This window comes from Mandrillus leucophaeus, unplaced genomic scaffold, assembly GCF_000951045.1.
Source record: "Mandrillus leucophaeus isolate KB7577 unplaced genomic scaffold, Mleu.le_1.0 Scaffold61, whole genome shotgun sequence".
NCBI classification, from domain to species: domain Eukaryota; kingdom Metazoa; phylum Chordata; class Mammalia; order Primates; family Cercopithecidae; genus Mandrillus; species Mandrillus leucophaeus.
Genome location: NW_012106586.1, coordinates 2,359,041 through 2,380,026, shown reverse-complemented (window position 1 = coordinate 2,380,026; position 20,986 = coordinate 2,359,041). Strand labels below are relative to the sequence as shown.

At 41.7% G+C, this 20,986-nt stretch overlaps 1 protein-coding gene across 1 annotated transcript in view; it reads right to left on the bottom strand.

Annotated features, from left to right (window-relative positions):
* The window catches only part of ATP8A2 (ATPase, aminophospholipid transporter, class I, type 8A, member 2), a 537,919-nt gene that overhangs the window by 498,556 nt on the left and 18,377 nt on the right, over positions 1–20,986 (bottom strand). Inside the window, 8 exon segments of the mRNA XM_011999987.1 lie at positions 155–199; positions 913–1,001; positions 4,928–5,005; positions 6,483–6,610; positions 8,928–9,093; positions 17,045–17,156; positions 18,412–18,539; positions 20,079–20,148. Coding sequence (XP_011855377.1) covers positions 155–199; positions 913–1,001; positions 4,928–5,005; positions 6,483–6,610; positions 8,928–9,093; positions 17,045–17,156; positions 18,412–18,539; positions 20,079–20,148 — 816 coding nt within the window.

Sequence of the window (20,986 nt, the reverse complement as noted above, 5' to 3'; positions counted from 1 at the left end):
CCAGGAGTTCACGACTACAGTGAGCTATGACTGTATCACTGCACTCCATCCTGTGCAATAGAGTGAGGCTGTCTCTAAAAATGTAAATAAATAAATAAAAATTACTCCAAAGGCTTTTCCACTAAAGTGTCAAGAAGTGCTAGAATCTACTTACCAGAAGTCATCTGAGGACGGCTCTCTTGCCAATTCTGGGAAGTGACTGCCAAAGAAAGGGAAAACAGAGTGGTCACAAAACTGTGATCAAAAGATAGACATTCTGATCAAAACCTGAGTAAATGTATAATTCTTAGATTAGATATACAAACTTACAGATTCTCAGGGACTTCTTACCAAGTTAATATTTGCAGAAATAAACCACTTTTGTTGTTGTTGTTGTTGTTTGTTTGTTTTGAGATGGAGTCTCACTCTGTCACCCAGGCTGAAGTGCAGTGGTGCAATTCTGGCTCACTGCAACCCCTGCCTCCCGAGTTCAAGCGGTTCTCCTGCCTCAGCCTCTCGAGTAGCTGGGATTACAGATGCATGCAACAATGCCCAGCTAATATTGTATTTTTAGTAGAGACAGGGTTTCATCATGTTAGCCAGGCTGATCTCAAACTTCCAACCTCAGGCAATCCACCTGCCTCGGCCTCCCAAAGTGCTGGGATTACAGGTGTGAGCCACTGCGCCCGGTCAGAAATAAACCATGTTTTAACTGTTCTGAGTTTAATTTGGGATCCATTCAACTATAAACGCATTCCATAGTAACTACATATCTAAATCTATTGTAAAGGATTTCGATTTTTTTTTTAATTTTGAAAGGATCTTTATCCTTTCAAAACATCAGTAAGTCAAGATATTCGACTAAGTAGCTAAAAATAAACCTACTTTCTTGAAAGACTACAAGTAAATTTTCAGTACGTGATAAACACTGACCCATAGGTTACTCCGGCAATGCTGCACTTCTTGAAGTTCATGATATTGCACGTAAGCGTTCCAGTCTTGTCAGAAAAGAGATATTTCACCTAAATCAAAGAATAAAAGAAATATACATCAGGAAGTATTGAGATGCAAAGATCAACAAATGAAGTCTTCCCTTCTATATTTTTCAAAACCTGTATGAAACGGGTAGATTTCCTTAAAGCAAATTAATAACAAAAAATATATTAATACTTTAATGTTTAGACCACTTAACAAACCTTCTTCCATAACTAATTATACAGTCAAAGTGCACCGAAATATGCAGACGGAGCTGCAGTAAGAGCTCTGACTGAATGATGTGCTACTGCTTTATATGCACTATCACTCTGCACGTCACATTTGAGAAATGATGTCATGGATTAGCAAGGGAGAGGAATTAACAGAATTGCCTCCAGAGGAATCTCCGGTTTCTCAGTAGTCTTCCAAAGAGGCGTCAGGACCTGCTGAGTGGTAGATACCTTCCAGAGACCCCAGAGAACTGGCCTAGGGGAAGCAGCGTTTTACTGTTGTATAGAAGAGGGACTCATTACATGAATTGCTTACTCAGTAATTTTTCTTAAAGATACAATATAGACGAATACACTGGGAAGTTTTTTGAAAACGATCAGAGGGACTTCAAGTATTCAAGCTCCTAAAGAAGTCAAATACTACCTCTAAATATAATATTAGTACCCTAGGGGTAATTTATACTTTAAACACATTTTTATATGCAGTAAGTCTAGGGGTATGGAAAATTTAGTAGAATCTGCCTTTTAGTAAGCAGGGATTCTTTCTGCATTCTCAAGAAAATTAAAATATCATATAAAAAAATTAAAGGCCAGGTGCAGTGGCTCACACCTGTAATCCCAGCACTTTGGAACGCCAAGGCAGGTGGATCACCTGAGGTCAGGAGTTTGAGACCAGCCTGGCCAACAAGGCAAAACATCATCTCTACTAAAAATATGAAAAAAATTAGCCGGGCATGGTGGCAGGTGCCTGCAATTCCGGCCACTCAGGAGGCTGAGGCAGAAGAATCACTTGAACCCGGGAGGCAGAGGTTGCAGTGAGCTGAGATCATGATATAAACAAATATTGCACTCCAGCCTGGGCGACAAGAGCAAAACTTTGTCTCAAACAAAAAAAACAAAAAAAACAAAAAAAAAAACAATTAAAAATGAACATTTTATAATAAGGGCTTATCAAGATTTGCTATCACTTTGCCTACTAAATTTTAACTTGTCCTTAAAGTACCAACTCAAAACTTCTTCCCCATGCAAACGTTCCCCATACCCTCAATTAGGATGAATTACTGAAGCATCCACGGGTACTTTCAATCCTTGAATTATTCAGGTCCAGTTCAATGACACCTGCAGACAATTATATACTGTACACTGTGCTAAACTAACGAAGGCAACCAAAGACCTTGTCTAGGGCACACCCACACCCTCACAAAGTCTCCAGAGAGAAATGGACACTACATCATTCACACCCCTTATTTTACTGTATTTATGTTTGGAAAGACTGTTATGGGAACATAGAAAACAGACTAACCAAGCCCGGAAAACTGGAGAAGAGTTCAAAGAGGAGGCAAATTTAGCCTGATATGCACCAAGAACTCACTGATTCTTACAGGAGAAGGATTTTACCAACAGATAAAGGAAATGACAAAGCCATTCTAGAATGAGAGAACATAAGAAAAAAAAAAAAATGAGGATTGAAAGCCCAAGGTCCAAGGCCTGCTCTGGGTGCTGTACCCAGCTCTATGTGACCAGAGCCCCAAAGGCAATGGCAGGATTTGTGCTCTGTGCCAAGGACATTCTCTGTAATAACAATCCATCCTATTATACTAAGAATTTAAGAGCACTCATAGAATATACACAATTTAAGGAAAGACAAAGCAAATATTAAGTAGGTTTGGAAAACTATATCAAAGAAACAATCACCTGCTTTTTTTGTCTACAAAGGTCTATTTTAATCTACAAATTTGAGCCTCAGTTTTCTGGCAATAAACTCAAAAATGATATACAAAAACCACCACAGAATTCACTCTATCCTTGAGGAAAGAGAAATGAAGAAAGCAAGCCTACCTCCATAGGGAGTTTTTCTAACCCTCAGATGGATGAGCCACGTCTCCTGCATTTTCACAGAGGGACACTGAGGAGCAGGGGAGATGGAACATGGTAATGTTCCTTCACCAGGCAGGGAAGCTTGGGAAGGCCAGATCTCTACAGACAACCCGAAGTCCCCAGTCTGACGCTGAATAACCAGGTGTCCTTTGATAAGTTACTCCTTTCCTTCTCTATAAAATGAAGGTATAGCACCCTCCCCTTAGGGTTCCTGGTGGGTTTCAATAGGGTGTATGAAATGAAACCAAAATCTTTAACGGCAAGGCATTCAAAAGAGGTTAGTCCTTAAAAATCAACAAGTAGGACCTAATTAAACTAAAGAGCTTCTGGACAACAAAAGAAACTACCAACAGAGTAAACAGACAACCTACAGAATGGGAGAAAATATTTGCAAACTATACATCTGACAAAGGTCTCACATCCAGAATCTATAAGCAACTTAAACAACTGAACAAGCAAAAACCAAACAAGCCCATTAAAAAAAAGAGCAAAAGACATGAACAGACATTCTCCAAAGAAACATACAAGTGGCCAAAAAACATATGAAAAAATGCTCCACATCACTAATCATCAGAGAAGTGCAATTCAAAACCGCAATGAGATACCATCTCACACCAGTCAGAATGGGTATCATTAAAAAGTCAAAAAACAACAGACGCTGGCAATGCTGTACGGAAAAGGGGCCACTTATCCACTATTGGTGGGAGTGCAAATTAGTTCAGTCACTGTAGAAAGCAGTGCGCAGATTTCTCAAGGAACTTAATACAGAACTACCATTTGACCTGTAATCCTGTTACTGGATATATAACCAAAAGAAAACAAATTGTTCTACCAAAAAAACACATGTTTATCACAGCACTATTCACAACAGCAAAGACATGGACTCAACCTAGATGCCCATCAACAGTGGATTGGATAAAGAAAATGTGGTACGTATACACCATGGAATACACAGCCAGAAAAAAAAAAAAAAAGAAATCATGTTCTTTGCAGCAACATGCATGGAGCTGGAGGCCATTATCTTAAGTGAATTAATGCAAGAACAGAAAGCCAAATACCGCATGTTCTCACTTACTAAGTGGGAGCTAAACATTGCATACTCAAGGACATAAATATGGGAACAACAAACACTGGGGACTACTAGACGGGTTTGGGGAAAAGCGTTGAAAAACTGTTGGGTGCTAGGCTCAGGTATCTGAGTGATGGTATCATTCATACTCCAAACCTCAGCATCACATAATACACCCACATAAAAAACCTGCACAGGTACCCTCTGAATCTAAAATAAAAGTTGAAAAAAGAAATTAAATTAAATTAAAACATTTAAAAAGAGGTTATTCCTTACAAGAATTTCAATGTCAGACACAGACATAATGCAAAGCATAACTTAGTAAAGGCAAGAGGAGTTCAGGGGTAAAGGTGCAAAAGATACTGTTCCCTAGAATATTCCAGAGACAAAATCCAGAACATGCGAGAAATGCATGTCCTTTAAATTGGCCCCAACACGTTTTGAAGGGTTACTCAATATCTGAGTATCTTAGCCATCGTTTTCCCTGTCATTTGCTCCTGATAATACTGTTTTAAGGGTTCCAAATGATGTTGCACTGTATTTTTTATATTACTTTTTTTTTTTTTGCAGGTTACTTCTGGGTGATACGATATGGCTGTGTCTCAAAAAGCAAGACAAAACCGAGTAACGCTTATATCTAATGGCACAGTCACAAGTATTATATAGCTCTTCAGATGTTCTAGCCATGTTCGTGGAGAGGCATGTTTGCAAAATCTCTCCACGGTTCTTCTGCTAACACTCATGTCCCCTCATGCTCATGTCACCATTCCCAAAATTCCCAAAGAGGCTTTTTCACCTGCCCAAGCTCTTCATTAAGGTTTGATGTCCTGGCCATGGCAGGAGTATCGTTTCCTATATAATACATATCTGTGTCCTGAGAGAGAGAGAACAAGAGACAGAATTTCAGAAAATATATAACATTAATCCTTCATTCAGATGAACACAGAAAAGAAGCTAAGCACGGGTCATTTAAAACACTTTTATTTTAATAGAAATGCTAATTTTGGCCAAGGGCAGTGGCTCACGCCTGTCATCCCAGCACTTTGGGAGGCCGAGGTGGGCGGATCACGAGGTCAGGAGATCGAGACCATACTGGCTAACACAGTGAAACCCTGTCTCTACTAAAAAAACACAAAAAAATTAGCCAGGCATGCTGGCTGGAGCCTGTAGTCCCAGCTACTCGGGAGGCTGAGGCAGGATAATGGCGTGAACCTGGGAGGCAGAGCTTGCAATAAGCCAAGAAAGTGCCACTGCACTCCAGCCTAGGCGACAGAGTGAGACTCCGTCTCAAAAAAAAAAAAAAAAGAAAAACAAAAAAGAAATGCTAATTTCAAATTCTGGGGTGAAAAGCAGTGGCAACTAGGATAGAGAAGCCCTGTGATTTGAGGGGAAGCATAGAATTAATATACAGAAAATTGACCGGGCACGGTGGCTCACGACTGTAATCCCAGCATTTTGGGAGGCCGAGATGGGCAGACCACTTGAGGTCAGGAGTTGGAGACCAGTCTGGCCAACGTGGTGAAACCCTGCCCTTACTCAAAATACAAAAATTAGCCAGGCATGGTGGCACACGCCTGTAATCCCAGCTGCTTGGGGAGGCTGACGCATGAGAATTGCTTGAATTCAAGAGATGGAGGTTGCAGTGAGCTGGGATCACACCACTTCACTCCGGCCTGGGCGACAGTGCAAGACTTCATCTCAAAAAGAAATATATATATATAGACATACATATATACACACACACACATATATGATTTATATTTATATAATATATATGAGATTTGGTTTCAAGATAATCATTTCACAACCTAGACTAACTCACGATTCTGACCTTGTTGACAGGATTGTTGTGAAGATCAAATAAAAATGCATATCAAAGTGCCTGGTCTACAAACACTGGCTGCTGAAGTCCATTGCTTAAGGGCCATGGCAGTCCTTTAAAAATCTTATCTCCACCCTTACAATCAAATCCAAGTGGACTGTCACAATGAATTTTGATATGCGAGTGACCACTACAGTAAACACACCCAAGAGGCCTTTTCTTTAGCACTAACTAGATGTTAAAAGCATCAACTGCAGGTGCAGCCAGATGACAGGCGCCGGCTCAGCATTCCACCCCATCATCTGACCAATCCTCACAACAACCCCTCGAATAGGAACCACTGCCCTCGCCACTCCCCAAAAACACCCTCACCTGGGATCCCGGGCCAGTTCTCTGTACGGCCAGTTTAAGCCCCTGGACCTAATAATGGTAAATGAACATAGTTCTTCTTTTTTGAGCGCTCAATCAAATGCCAAAAGCTCTGAAATAACATTGGAAAATAGGGACTCAACTCTGCTTTCATACTCACCCAGTTGATGAAAAGGGCTTGAGTATACTTCACAACCTCAAGAGTCACCAACAGACTGATGGGAATAAGATTGTTGTATAAAATGATGAATGTCAGCAGGTTGTACCCAAAATTATCTGAGGTGGTGTCTGTGGAAGGAAACCAGAGTATCTGAAAGGTGTTCACAACCAGAGTCTATTGGCTTACTTAGAGATTCATGTTCAAACAGTGATTGAGCACCTCCTGTATGTCAGGAACTGTGAGTTCCAAGGCTGCTTTCCGTAGGAGGCACAGAGGCCCCACAGTGCGACTGCACAGCAGGATGCATCTACTAAAGAGAGGCTCACAGGGCGTGGCGGGAACCAACACAGGGGGCTTTCCAGTGGGAAGGCATGGTCCCTGAAGGCCATCCGGAAGAAGAAATGCTGGTGTCAAGTTTTGAAGAACAGAGAAAAGAAGCAAACTTGAAAGAATGTAGAAAAGAAAACAGGCCTTTGAAATGGTTGTAAGGAATACCTACAGTCTCACTAAGGTACATGTATATTGGGGATACTCCAAAGAGCTGCAAAGACGGACAAAAGTGTGAACAAGAGAAGCAGACAAAGAGGAGAAGTCTTGAGCCCGACTAAAGATAAGAGAAGGGATATCTGGAAGGAACGAGATCCCTAAGGATGGAACAGGACCCTAGGGGATGGAGTCCACAGCAGAGGCAGCATCAGCTCCAGGAGGAGCAGAGAATGAGGGCGGGAGAGGGGCAGAAGGTCTGGGGGCATCAAAAGGGAGGTTCTTTCCTTGACAGCCACGATCTTCTGCTTGAAGGGTAAAGTAGTGAGATCTTCTTAACTTAGCAAGAGGCTTAAGGAAAACGCTGCAACAGGGTTTAACTGGTATTAAAGCTATCTGTGAAGGGAACTAGAATGAGAATAAAGATAGGAGCAGGTTAGGATCGGAGGGAGATTGAGAATTTGTAATGGCTCCAAACCACAGTTATTGGGTTTTTTCCCAGGAAATTACATCAAATGGTGGTAGTATGATTCCGATTTAGAGTTCTGGAGGGTAGCTGTGACGGAAAGCCAAGGAGCTGGGAAGGTACAGGAGAAGCAGGCATACGCTGTTACCTTTCCACAATCCCTTCACTTCCTACTCACTACCAAGCCTTCCACTTTTCCTGCTGGTTGCTTTTCTTCCTGACATATTACTTTGCTCTCCTGTTCTCCTGTAGAATTAAGGAGTTTCTAAATAAGATCTCTAAGTTCCAACAGTTACAAATATCTCTAAGGTATAAACAAATGTCTACCTGACAATTACAAATACAAGAAATACTAAAGAAGCTCTCCAGGATGAAAGAGATACCAGACAATAATTAAAATCCACATAAACAAAGGACACTAGTAATGGTAATTCTATAGTATTTATAAAAGATAGTATACTTATATATTCTCAATTTTAAAAAAGCAATTGCGAAAAGCATCATAAAATTGCATTGTTGAACTTATATACAGATGTAATATATATGACAGTACAAAGGAGTGAGGAGAGAATGAAGATACATGAAGCAAAGAAATGGCACCAGCTGTTAACTCAAATCCACAGGAAGAAATGAAGAGAGAGACCTGGAAATGGTAAGTAAATATGTTAATATAAAACAATCCTGACCGGGTGCGGTGGCTCACCCCTGTAATCCCAGCACTTTGGGAGGCTGAGGCGGGTGGATTGCCTGAGGTCAGGAGTTCGAGACTAGCCTGGCCAACATGGTGAAACTCTGTCTCTACTAAAAATACAAAAATCATCCAGGCATGTTGGCACATGCCTGTAGTCCCAGCTACTCAGGAGGCTGAGGCAGGAGAATCGCTTGAACCTAGGAGGTGGAGGTTGCAGTGAGCCGAGATTACACCACTGCACTCCGGCCTGGGTGACAGAGCGAGACTCCGTCTCAAAACAACAACAACAACCAAAACAAAACAAACGAACAAACAAAAAACCCTAGCAATATGCTTTTTTCTTTTTTCCCTTAGCTTCTTTAAGAGACATAGATTATTATAACACTGTATTTTGGAGTTGACGACACAGATAAATGGAATATAACAATGATAGCACCAAGCAGGAGAGGAAATGGAGGTACACCTGGAGTAACGTTTCTGTATTTTACTAGAATTAAGTTAGTATTAATCAAAAGTAGATTTGGATAAATTAGGAAATACGTTGTAATTCCTAGGGCAACTACTAAGAAAATACTTTAACGCAGAGTTTAAAAATAACCATTTGGGTATAAAACAATTCCCAAATGTGCCTATCTTCGCTTCGTCACATGATCCTAATCTCAATTCTCCTTGAAGGGCTGGCATTATGTACAGTAACTGAAGGGAACAGAAGGACGGCAGGGACACCACACATCAACCACGCCTGCAAGAACGTCTCAAGAATGGTTTTCTTCCACTGGAGCACGCAACCCACCCCGACACTTACCCATCTTCTTGATGTACCAGTTCTTTTCGCCGTGAGACCTGTTCCAGTACAGGGCCCCCGCCGAGCTCACCAAGGCCATGACCAACAGGATACCAAACAACACCAGGATCTGTACGTTAGTCACCTTCTCCACGTTTGATCTCTTGAGAGGCGCTTTGGTTGAATTCTACACAACAGCGTTGAAAATCAGTAAGGGTCACAGAACAGATTTGGGGCAAGGGGTTGGGGGAAAGAAGGTAAAACAACCATATTTAACAACCAACAAGTAAAAGACTATTTTTTTTGCCAAACAATCAATGCAATTCAAAAGTGTACCATGCTCCTGATCAATAGCTAGTTTTGAGTAACGAAGAAAGACGACATACTCTACCAGCTTAAAGAACACATTCCAACGTTACATGATTTATTCTGTACTTCTTATGATTATATCATAGCTTAAAATTGTCACTTTCCTTATCTTAGAACACAACAGGTTCTAAATATAGTCCAGTTTCAAAGAAATCAGAACACTGGTAATCCAAGAGAAACTTAGAAATTCCATACCATAAAAATCTAGAGAAGACCTTCACGGTAATAGCACAGTTCTACAATAAATATACAGAGATATTTCTAAAACACATATTTTCCCTCCTGGAGCTCAGAATTTGAGGAATTAAAAAAACATACACAAACGCATACATATCAATAATGCAAAACAGAATATTAATGGGTTTCAAAGTAAGTGGATGGACAAAAAGTTCACTTGGAGAACTGTGAACAAGAATCAGGAGCAGCAGGAAGAGTCAGCAAGGGGCTGGACAGGAGAAAGCTGAGCGGCATCCTGAATGATGGAGACAGCAAAGGAGAAATGGAAGGAGAACAGCAATCTTATCACAGGCTTAGCACCTGCCTTCTCACTTCTCACTGCTGCGGGGAAACCAGCCCAGCTGAAGCCGAGGCCAGTGTTGGCAGGAGAGTTTAGAAAGATTCATTAAAGCTGGATTCAAGAATCACTCCAGTGCAGGTGGAAAATTTGGGACCAGATCCTCCTCTCAGCCATGGGAGAGTCAGTAGAACTGTTTGAGGAAGACAGTTATGCACCTGAAGTCATTTTATTAAAAAATATCTGAAGGTACTTGTGGTGGTCAAACAAATGACCCCTCCCCCGCCAGTGATGCCCACATCCTACTTGTGGGGCACTGCGAGTATGTTATATTATTTTATTTTTTGAGATGGAGTCTCACTCAGTTGCCCAGGCTGGAGTCCAGTGGTGTGATCTCAGCTCACTGCAACCTCCACCTCCCGGGTTCAAGTGATTCTCGTGCCTCACCTCCCAAGTAGCTGGGATTATAGGCGCCCACTATCACGCCCGGCTAATTTTTTGTATTTTTAGTAGAGATAGGGTTTCACCATGTTGGCCAGGCTGGTCTCAAACTCCTGACCTCAGGTGATCCACTTGCCTCGGCCTCCCAAAGTGCTGGGATTACAGGCGTGAGCCACCATGCCTGGCCTGAGTATGCTATTTTATACAGCAAAAGGGACTTTGCGGATGGGATTAAATTAAATTAACAACTGTGAGACAGGGAGAGATTATCCTGAATTACCCAAGTGGATCCGATCTAACCACAAGGGTCATCAAAAGGGAGAACCTTTCCCAGTTGTGCTCAGAGGGAGAGGTGGCGACAGAGAAATGATCAGAGAGATTCCCCTCTGAGGCCTGCAGGAAAGAGCAGCCAACATCTCGAGTTTTAGCGTAGGGAGTCTACTGCTCATAGCAGACTTCTGACCTATAGAACTGCAGCATAACAACTCATGTTTTTTTAAGTCACTAAAACTATGGAAATCTGTCACAGCAGCCAGAGGAAACCAGTACAGTAATACAGCAGGTTGGGGAAGGAGACACTGAAGAGAGGAAAGCCACAGGGGAATTATTTATAATCCATTCCTGGAGGTGAAATAATTCCTGACTTAAATTAAAAGCCAGGAATTGGACAGGGAGAGGCTCACAGCATGAGCCTGCAGGTCTCCTTCCATGAATCATGGGCCCGGTCTTTTTTTTTTTTTTTTTTTTTGAGACGGAGTCTTGCCCTGTCGCCCAAGCTGGAGTGCAGTGGGCGATATGGGCTCACTGCAACCTCTGCCTCCTTGGTTCAAGTGATTTTTCTGTCTCAGCCTCCCAAGTAGCTGGGATTACAGGCGTGTGCCACCATGCCTGACTAATTTTTTGTATTTTTAGTAGAGATAGGGTTTCACCATGTTAGCCAGGATGGTCTTGATCTCCTGACCTCATGATCCTCCTGCCTCGGCCTCTCAAAGTGCTGGGATCACAGGCGGGAGCCACTGCACCCAGCCAGGCCCGGGCTTTTAGGAGACAACACTGATTTGCCACGTTTGGATAATCTGAAAGTTTGTAAGGCACTAACCATAAAAATGGTACCTTGTGCCAAACTGAAGTCAGCATTCTTCTTTACTAGTCTCCATTGATCGGATCATTAAAAGAGCTAGGATGACAATGTCTCCAAAGATAAGAACACAAATAAAGTCACAATGTGAAAATAAAACTGAGATGAAAACATGAGGCAATTCACTCCTAAGCTCCAAGAAAAATGTATACCACATCACTGAAATTGTTATTTGCATTCTATTGGCAAACCAAAAATACTATTTCCCCATAGTTTTCTTTGGGGGTAGAGGAGTTGGGAGATTGTACTGGTGATTCTGAAAAGCTAAGTCCTTTAAATATCTAAACAACACAGCAGCTTTTTCCTTTATTTCTACTTTTTTCCCTTTTACTTTATCTCTCTAAATTATTCATCCTTTACGGACTTTAAAAAAAAATTCCTCAGGAGTCTAAATGGAAATCCATTAGTAAAAGCCAACTTATCATCAATCAAATACTACATCAAGGTCAACTGAGACGACACATCCAGGTCTGGCCTCATGGTAAGGGCTGGCAGGCCAGGTCCAGGACTGGTCATCCTAACTCTTAAAAACGAAGCATGATCTCATCATTCTTAATAAATATTCACTAAATGTGCAGGCAGGAAAAAATTACCATAAACCTCATTTCTATACTGCATTTGTTATTGACTTCTGATCTTTTTCAGTGGCTGAATTCTGGCCAATTAGGAGGATTAGAGAACTTTATCTTTCATCTAACAGAAGAGGAACAATCCCAGATCGTCAAGCTTCAACATGTACACTTTGTGGAAAGTCAACCTCAGCCTACTGACTCCCATCCCCTGAACATTTTTACTTGCAATGATCAATGATGAGGGTTTTTTTGTTTTTTGTTTGTTTGTTTGTTTGTTGGAGACAGAGTCTCATTCAGTCACCTGGATGGAGTACAGTGGCACGATCTTGGCTCACTGCAATCTCCACCTCCCAGGTTCAAGCTATTCTTGTGCCTCAGCCTCCATAGTAGCTGGAACCACAGGTGCACACCACCACACCCAGCTAATTTTTTGTATTTTTAGTAGAGACAGGGGTCTCACCATGTTGCCCACGGTGGTCTTGAACTCCTGAGGACAGGCAGTCTGCCCACCTCAGCCTCCCAATGTGCTAGGATTACAGGTGTGAGCCACCACACCTGGCCCAATGATGAGCTTTTAGCGTAGGGAATTTTAGGTTAAATTCCCACAGGCAATATAAGTTCTTCCATAAAATTCTTAAAGAACCTTGCTAGTTCAGTGTAATGGAATTATAAATAGAAACAGGTCAAAATGTCAGATTTTGAAAAAGCTAAAATCAGACCTGTATCTTAGATATTTTATTCCCTCCTGAGGAAACAGGCAATTGAATTCTAGTTAGAAAAGCCGTCCCCAACCTTTTTGGCGTCAGGTACTGGTTTCATGAAAGACAATTTTTCCACAGACTTGGGTGGAGATGGTTTTGGGGTGATTCGAGTGCATCACATTTATTGTGCACTTTAATTCTATTACTCTTACATTGTAGTGTGTAATGAAATAATTATACAGCTCACCATAACGCAGAATCAGTGGGAGCCCTGAGCTTGTTTTCCTGCAACTACAGTCCCATCTGTGGGTGATGGGAGACAGTGACAGATCACTGGGCATTAGATTCTCATAAGGAATGAGAAACCTAGATCCCTTGTATACGCAGTTCGCAACAGAGTTCACGCTCCTAAGAGAATCTAATGCCACCGCTGATTGACAGGAGGCGGAGCTCAGGCAGTAATGTGAGGGATGGGGAGCTGCTGTAAATACAGATGAAGCTTCACTAGCTTGCTTGCCACTCTCCTCCTACTGTGGGGCCTGGTTCTTCACAGGCCACAGACTGGTACCAGTCCGTGGCTTGGGGCCTGGGGACGCCTGGGTTACACTGACTCTGGAGTTTGACTGTTCGGGTTTTGTTTCTTTTATTTGTTTATTTATTTATTTTTTTTTTTAGATGGAGTCTGGCTCTGTCGCCTAGGCTGGAGGGCAGCAGCACAATCTTGGCTCACTGCAACCTCTGCCTCCTGGGTTCAGGCAATTCTCCTGCCTCAGCCTCCTGAGTAGCTGGGATTACAGGTGTGCACCATCATGCCCAGCTAATTTTTGTATTTTTAGTAGAGATAGGGTTTCACCACGTTGGCCAGGCTGGTCTCGAACTCCTGACCTCAAGTGATCCACCCGCCTCGGCCTCCCAAAGTGCTGGAATTACAGGTGTGAGCCACTGCACCCGGCCAGACGGCCTGTCTTTTGAATCCTACTAGTTTTGTGAGCTTGGGTTACTCTATGCCACAAGCCTCCTCATCTGTAAAATGAGCACAATACCACCTAGCCATTGTGAGGAATAAATGAGTTGATATATGTGCATCTCTCAGAATAGTGCATGATTTGTTGTAATTATGTTTGCTGTAATTAGTGTGATAATCTCTCTTTTTCCCATTGAATCAACCAACAGAAATAATAGACATAAACATTTCTACAGGTAAGTAAACTAAACATGAACTGAAGGAACCTTGAAGGAAAAAAGGCATTGAGGTGAGAGACTTTAAAAAAAAAAAAAAACGGTAGAAGAACCCGAAGGCAACTGAGTTTCCTCTCTGTGGTCAAGTAGCACAAGTACAGACAAACAGTGTTATTTCACAAACAGGATGGCTTCCAGCTATGTGTGTTACATTATATTCCTTTTGAAAGCTCATTATTTTTACCTGTTGTTTCAGCCCTAAAGGCACAGCGGGTCTAGCACAGATGTTTCTGGGGTTTTCCATCATTCTACACAGGAGCAGTCAACAAGCAAGAAGCCTTGCAAAGAGGTTTCTCACCCCTAGGGGCAAGGAAAAGTGCCCCTCACTCTCACCGAATGCAAACTCAGTGCATGCCTTACTCACTGAAGAGAAGACTGGAGCGTGTTAAAGGATCGTTTAACTCATGTAGTATTGTTTTTCCAGACCAAAAACTCCAGAAAGTTGGTAATACATTGTATTACCAATGTATGCTCTAGAAAAACAATATTACAACCTGCAAAAAAAAAAAAAGAAAAAAAGAAAAGAAAAAAAAAACACCCAGTGTATAAGAAATGTTGGAAAGTGCTTAAATTTATAATATGCACAATCTTAAAACTAGTATTGGGGCCTTGACCATATGTGAGCTAGCTACCCACGACCTCTCGGCCACTTCATCACAAAAAACAGAAGTAGGCTGGGAACTGTGGCTCATGCCTGTAATCTCAACACTTTGGGAAGCCAAGGTGGGTGGATCGCTTGAGTTCAGAAGTTTAAGACCATCCTGGGCAACATGGTGAAACCCCGTCTCCACAAAAATAAAAAAATTAGCCGGGCCTAGTGGCATGTGCCTATAGTCCCAGCTACTCAGGAGGCTGAGGTGGGAGGACGGCTTGAGCCTAGGAGGCTGAGGTTGCAGTGAGCCAAGATCGCGCCACCACACGCCAGCCTGGACAACAAAACCAGACCCTGTCTCAAAAAACAAACAAACAAAAAGCCAGAAGTAGTGATTTGTGGTTAGCAGAGCTCCCAAAGTGTTCAGCAAGGGTTACTGACACTGCACTATGGGAGTTAAAGGATACTTTCTAGGTGGCAGGGTACTAAACTCTTTTTATTTTTTTTGAAATGGGGTCTCACTATGTCGCCCAGGCTGGTCTCAAACTCCTGGTCCCAAGTGATCCACCCATCTCAGCCTCCTGAGTTCCTGCATGGCTAGAGCACTAAACTATTCATCAAGATAAATTCTCCATATGCAGGCCGCTCAGAAAAAATAAACTTAGAGCATTCCAGTCAGCCCTTGTGAATGGATACGGACCTAGGAGGGCGGATGGATCAAGCACACCTGAGATACACTAAATAATCCTGATCCACCCAAGAGCTGCCTCTCAGCATTCACCAACTCTTCATTTTCCTAGCTGCCGTGGAGCCCTCCCGCCTTGCTTCAACACACAAGCTCTGCAACAGGCCATTGCGCCTGGGCCCTAGCCTTCCAGCTCCTGAACTTCCCCCTGCACTCCCACTCCCTCAAGAGCGATCTCCTCCTTGCCTCACACAGTCAAGGACACGCCTCCTTTGAGCACCCCCAAGCAGAGGGTGCACCAGTAGACATCTGCATCCTTTGGCCTCTGAGGGTAGCATTCCCGGATGTATATTCAAGACCTGGTAATACTTCTGGACCTTTATTCCTTGGATGCCATGTTTAAAAAAAAAAAAAAAACTCACTCATAAAATTCACGCCATTTGGCTACACTACCGACCTGTCAGTTGCTCCCCATCACTCACTGAAGTCTTGACAACTGGCTCATGGCATTCCTCTCTGGCCCAGCCTCACCATTATCCCATCTTCAAACTCACAGCGCTGACCCATCAAATGCCTTAGTCTCTCAGATCCTTACTTGTCAACATCGAATGGCCTTCAACAGCTCTGCCTTTGACTTCCTACTCCCACGGGTCACTCCCAGGTCTCCCATGCTAGAAACTCTCTACCCCCGAAATACAAAGGCAAGATTCTACCCACTGATCAGCCTGTCACTCGGCAACTCCAACAACCCTCTTCAACTTCAGGGAGTCTCTCAACCCTTCTAATCCCATCTCTCCTCCCTGTCTTCAATGTGTTTACTAGCTGGGGTGGCTACCAGGGTCTACCGCTTCATCTCCTCTAATACTTACCTCTTTCATCCGATTATCATTTGACCTCAAAGAGGAGATCAACACAACAGTCTCCCTTCCCTAGCTCCATATCTAAAATGTGCTTCTGCCAGGGGAATTATTCTTAGCATGCAGTCAACTGGCTTCCAACCTAGGTTGAATGACCTCCTATACATACTGACAGCCCTTAGTAATGACACACATTCCAGTATTTCTCTCTCTACTTTGTCATTCTATATTACTCCTTAGCCTGACTGGCTCCCCGAGGGTAAGCACCTGTATGGTCTAGCATTGGACTTGGTATGTGGTCACCAAATATTTTTAAATCAAGAAATATAGCCAAATGTGTATTGTAGAAGTTATACAAAAGAACAGACAAGCTGAAAAGCCAATTCTCATTAATAGCCACCATTAGCAAAAATAAGATGCCAAGTGATACCAAAGAAATGTAAGAAACGACATATAGGGACACTGATTTATGTAGAATTTCAAAAGCTGTCTGGCAAAATACGTCATAATATTAACGTGACCTATAAATTCACAAACAATTTTTTAAAAAACATTAACAGGGAAAAAGAGCAAAATCATTTTAACTTCATTTTTTTCTTGGGTATATGAAAAATAAACAGTTCAAAAATAACTGATTTTAAAGTATCTAAACTTCAGTTAAATTAGACAATTTGCTATAAAATCCTAATTAATGGGATAAAGAAGAGAATTAGAAAGAGAAATTTAAAAGTTAGAACTAATCCCCACTTAAGTCCAGAAGATAAAATAAGTTAGAATTGATTGTTCCCCTAATCCAGAAAACAAAGACCATTTGAATTTCAGGCATAAGGTAACAAATATCAGATAAGAGAACAGAAATCTAGAAGAAGCTACGTAAGGAACTAAATAAAATAAAAGCAGTTCCTTTCCAAATTTAGGTTCATAGACAAACTCGAACTTCCTAAATGCAACATCTGCATTTTCCACCTTCTAGTCAATAAAAGCAGAAAGAAAGAAAAAAAAGACTGAAATCAGCAGAGAACTGTTTTACCTGCATGAGTTTGGTGTCGTGTCCAGTATAAACAACTATGCCAAAGACCCACTGAGTATTTCTAAGCTGCGTACCTCTTAATAAGATCTGGTCAGGCCCCAGGGCAACAAGGCTAAAAAATTTAAAAAAAAAAAAAAAATGATATTTAATGATAGTCTGGAAAATGAGCATGAGTTTTTCCCTTAAACATGAACCCACAATAAATCAAATGTTCCCTTTGCTCCAATTTGAACTACTTCACTGAGAAACACAGGCAACAAAGGTTATCACTGGCTTAATCTACCCCAAAAGGACCCATAGAAAGTTTTATTTTACATTCATCACTACAGGAACAAAAATGTTTTTTCTATAAAACATTACAGGGAATTATGTCTCTCATGATCCTGTTATGAAACTCAACACCCAGAAAGGAAGTTGCTAAAATAACAACTGAAGCTGACTCATTTGTAGTAAGTATTCTTATTGGAAGTATGATTATTGTTGTTATTTGTAAAATAAATCTAGTGTATTTTACAGACTATTAGAAGGGAGTAAAATCTTAAAAAGCAGCAACCTATCATATCAATGTTTTAAAGGATGACTTAATGAGTAAATAAAGACCTGAGTGATAACTGAGAAATTCAAAATGGGGAACCCGTAGAATAGCTCTGTATGCTACACGAAACCAAGAAGCAGCCACACTTAGCTGTCATATTTATAATCATTTGGGTTGATTCCCATGATCAGGTCCTTCCAAGCCTTGGGTCGTCAAAATATAAAGGACACTCCAAGAGGCTGGGTTACAGGGTTAGCGGGGGTGCATTGGCCAGAGGCACAAGACAAAAGACGGCCAGAAGGTAGAAACTGCTCCCCAACATCAGAACAAAAGACAACTCCAGAACAACATAACAAATGCCAGAAGGACAAAGATAACAGAATATAGACAGGAGGGCACTGAATATTCTAAAGGAAGAATAATCAACTTTCTAAAAACAAACAAACGCTCCTTAGAAGAAGGTTAGCAAACACACACACACACACACACATACACACACACACACACATTTCTGTAACAAGTGTATTAGCTTGTATACACCTCAGATAACTCTCCTCTGCTTTTCTGGACAATTTTATGCAGCTAAAACCATTTCTCCTGCCTGGTAGAGAACAGGCACAGAAAGAATATGCCACATGCTTTGAGCCTCATCCGAGGCCCTTGGGCTCAGGGTTTTTTTCTTAAATTTAAGGAAGCCTTCAAATTAATGGAAAGGGTATGAAATCTCACTGTCTTAAAATATTACAAAACTAGGAAACAAACACATTTTCCAAAGCTCCAGTAATTCTTAGTCACATAGTTTAAAAGACAATGAAGAAAAGACACGTAATACCTTTTCCCATCTAAGTTCAAGTTTCCAGTGAAGTCATAGAGGTGGCGATTGGGCCCTTCACACTCTATAGTTCCAGATAACTTCATCAGAACTTCACGTGTTTGCATGTCAGCAGTGTGACTCAAACCCTAAAAGATTAAACCAAAGGAGGAAGTCAAACACAATCTTCTGTGCTTAGGGACACCATTCAGCATCCCTATGGTTAATCAAAAGGAAAAATAAGGCATCTCCAGTGCAATAATTTGGGGGGCTAACAAGTCAAACTGACAGCCCCTCAAGGCAGACTTTTCCAGTAGCTTTTGCCACAGTGATCTAATGCAAAAGTGGCAAAAGAATGTCATGAAGCTGAAAGTTAAGATTCTACCACTATGCTGGAGACATCCGTGCACAAGTAAGAATTAACATACCCCAGCACCTCACAGCAAGCATAATCTACTAACTGTATGCTAACACTGGTCATAAAGATAGAACAGAGTAGCCCTTCAATAGTTTACACTATCTAGCACTCTTCTCTTTTTCTTTAAGAGACAGGGTCTCACTCTGTCCCCCAGGCTGGAGTGCAGTGATGCGATCATTGTTCAATACAGCCTCAAAATCCTGGGCTCAAGCGATCCTCCCACCTCAGCCTCCTAAGTAGCTGGGACTACAGGTACGTGCCATCATGCCCAGCTATTTTTAAAGTTTTTTGTAGAGAGAGGGCCTTGCTATGTTGCCCAGGCTGTAACTCTTCTTTAAATGGAAAAAAAAAAAAGTCTAAAGCAAATATCTAAGTAGAAAAGAAAGATACATGGACAGAATTGCTGAATTCAACTTTAAGCAGCAAACATTTTTTAAGTGTCAAAATGCTTAAAATTTTCTTATGTTAAAGACCATTCTTCATTCTTGGCCGGGTGCAGTGGCTCACGCCCGTAATCCCAGCACTTTGGGAAGCCAAAGCAGGTGGATCGCTTGAGTTCAGGAGTTTGAGACCAGCCTGGCCAACATGGTGAAACTCCGTCTCTACTAAAAAATATATAAAAATTAAGCCAGGTGTAGTAGCATGAATCTGTAGTCCCAACTACTCAGGAGGCTGAGGTGGGAGAATCACTTGAACCCGGGGAGCAGAGGCTGTAGTGAGCCAAGGTCGCATCACTGCACTCCAGCCTGGGTAACAGAACGAGGCTCCATCTCAAAACAAAAAAAAGAACCAGAAAAAGACTATTTGGAATTCTAGAATTAAAATATACGGTAAGAATAGTTTTCTTTAAGGCACGGAAGTTTTGTATCTAATTATATCACCCTCTAGGATTAGAATCTTTATTAAACAATGATGTAAACTGGGGTACGTGGAGCTTTTCTGCTCCATTTGTCCACTAAGCTGTGCCCTTCCCAGCCACTCAGCTTCGCTGAGATGTCCCCTCTCTCCAGCATCACAGGCAGAGAGCTCAATAAGACGCTACATGAAGGCCTGACACCCTTCGTGACCTACAGTTTGATGCAGCCTGCTTTTTCCAGCTCTCTACATATTCTCTCTCATCATAAATGGCATATTCTTCCCATAGATTCCATTAAGGCTAAGGCATAACCCTTAGTGGCTGAACATTTTATTTCTCTAGAAAAACATGTGTGGGGACCACATTTGCAGTTGTGTCTACCATAACAACACAAGTCATCAGAGGTGACTTTACCTGACGTATTTTAAGGTTCGTCTCCCCATCCAGATTAGCTGTTTCAACATAACACATTGCCTGAGGTTCACTAAGGAGAGAGAAAAAAAGAGCCAAGTTTCATAAGGTCCTTTCCACAGATTCACAGCTTAGAAAATCTCCATTATGGAATCTATGTCTGCTGATTGGCCCTTCAAAATAAATTGTTATAAATAACCACTATAGTAGGAGTAATGGATGAAAAAGGAAACACACATTCGTCTTTGGGACTCAGCACGAGTACAGAGTCATTTGCCCAGATGATCTCCCCTTGTGAGCCCCACATAGTGACTGCTGAGCCTCAAGACAGGAAAGAACTGAAGATGAAAGAGAAGGGAAAACACGTGATGTCCCCACTCAGACCCAACCACTGGGTTCAGGCAATCCTTCAAGTCTGGGGCTGGGCCTGACCGAAAAGGCTGCCCAAGGCACGGCCAGTAGAAACACACATTTTTTGAAGAAAACAACAGCCAGGGGAGTTGAAGGATCAAGGCATAGGCTTGGCAAGGCTTTGCTTCTATGCCATTTTTACAATCTTAAGGCCAACTTTTTAATCAAAACACCTAGCATTAAAGACAGAAAACTCAAAGAATAAAAATAAGCATAACAGATATTACACTTCTATTTCTAATCTTTGAGTTTAGCTACATTGACATAGTGATTAACCACCCCCTGCCTCAAAAACTAAAAAAAAAAAAAAAAAAAAAAAAAACCCTAGTTAAAGTAAAATCCCCTAGCACTACCTTTATGGGCTCTAAGGCCTCAGCAAATTGTTTAGTCTCTCTGTATCTCAATCTTGTCATGTACAAAGGAAGTCTATCCAGGGTTATTGGGAAGATTAAGTGGGACAACCTCCTCAACAGGCTGTTCGGCACACACACAGCACACAC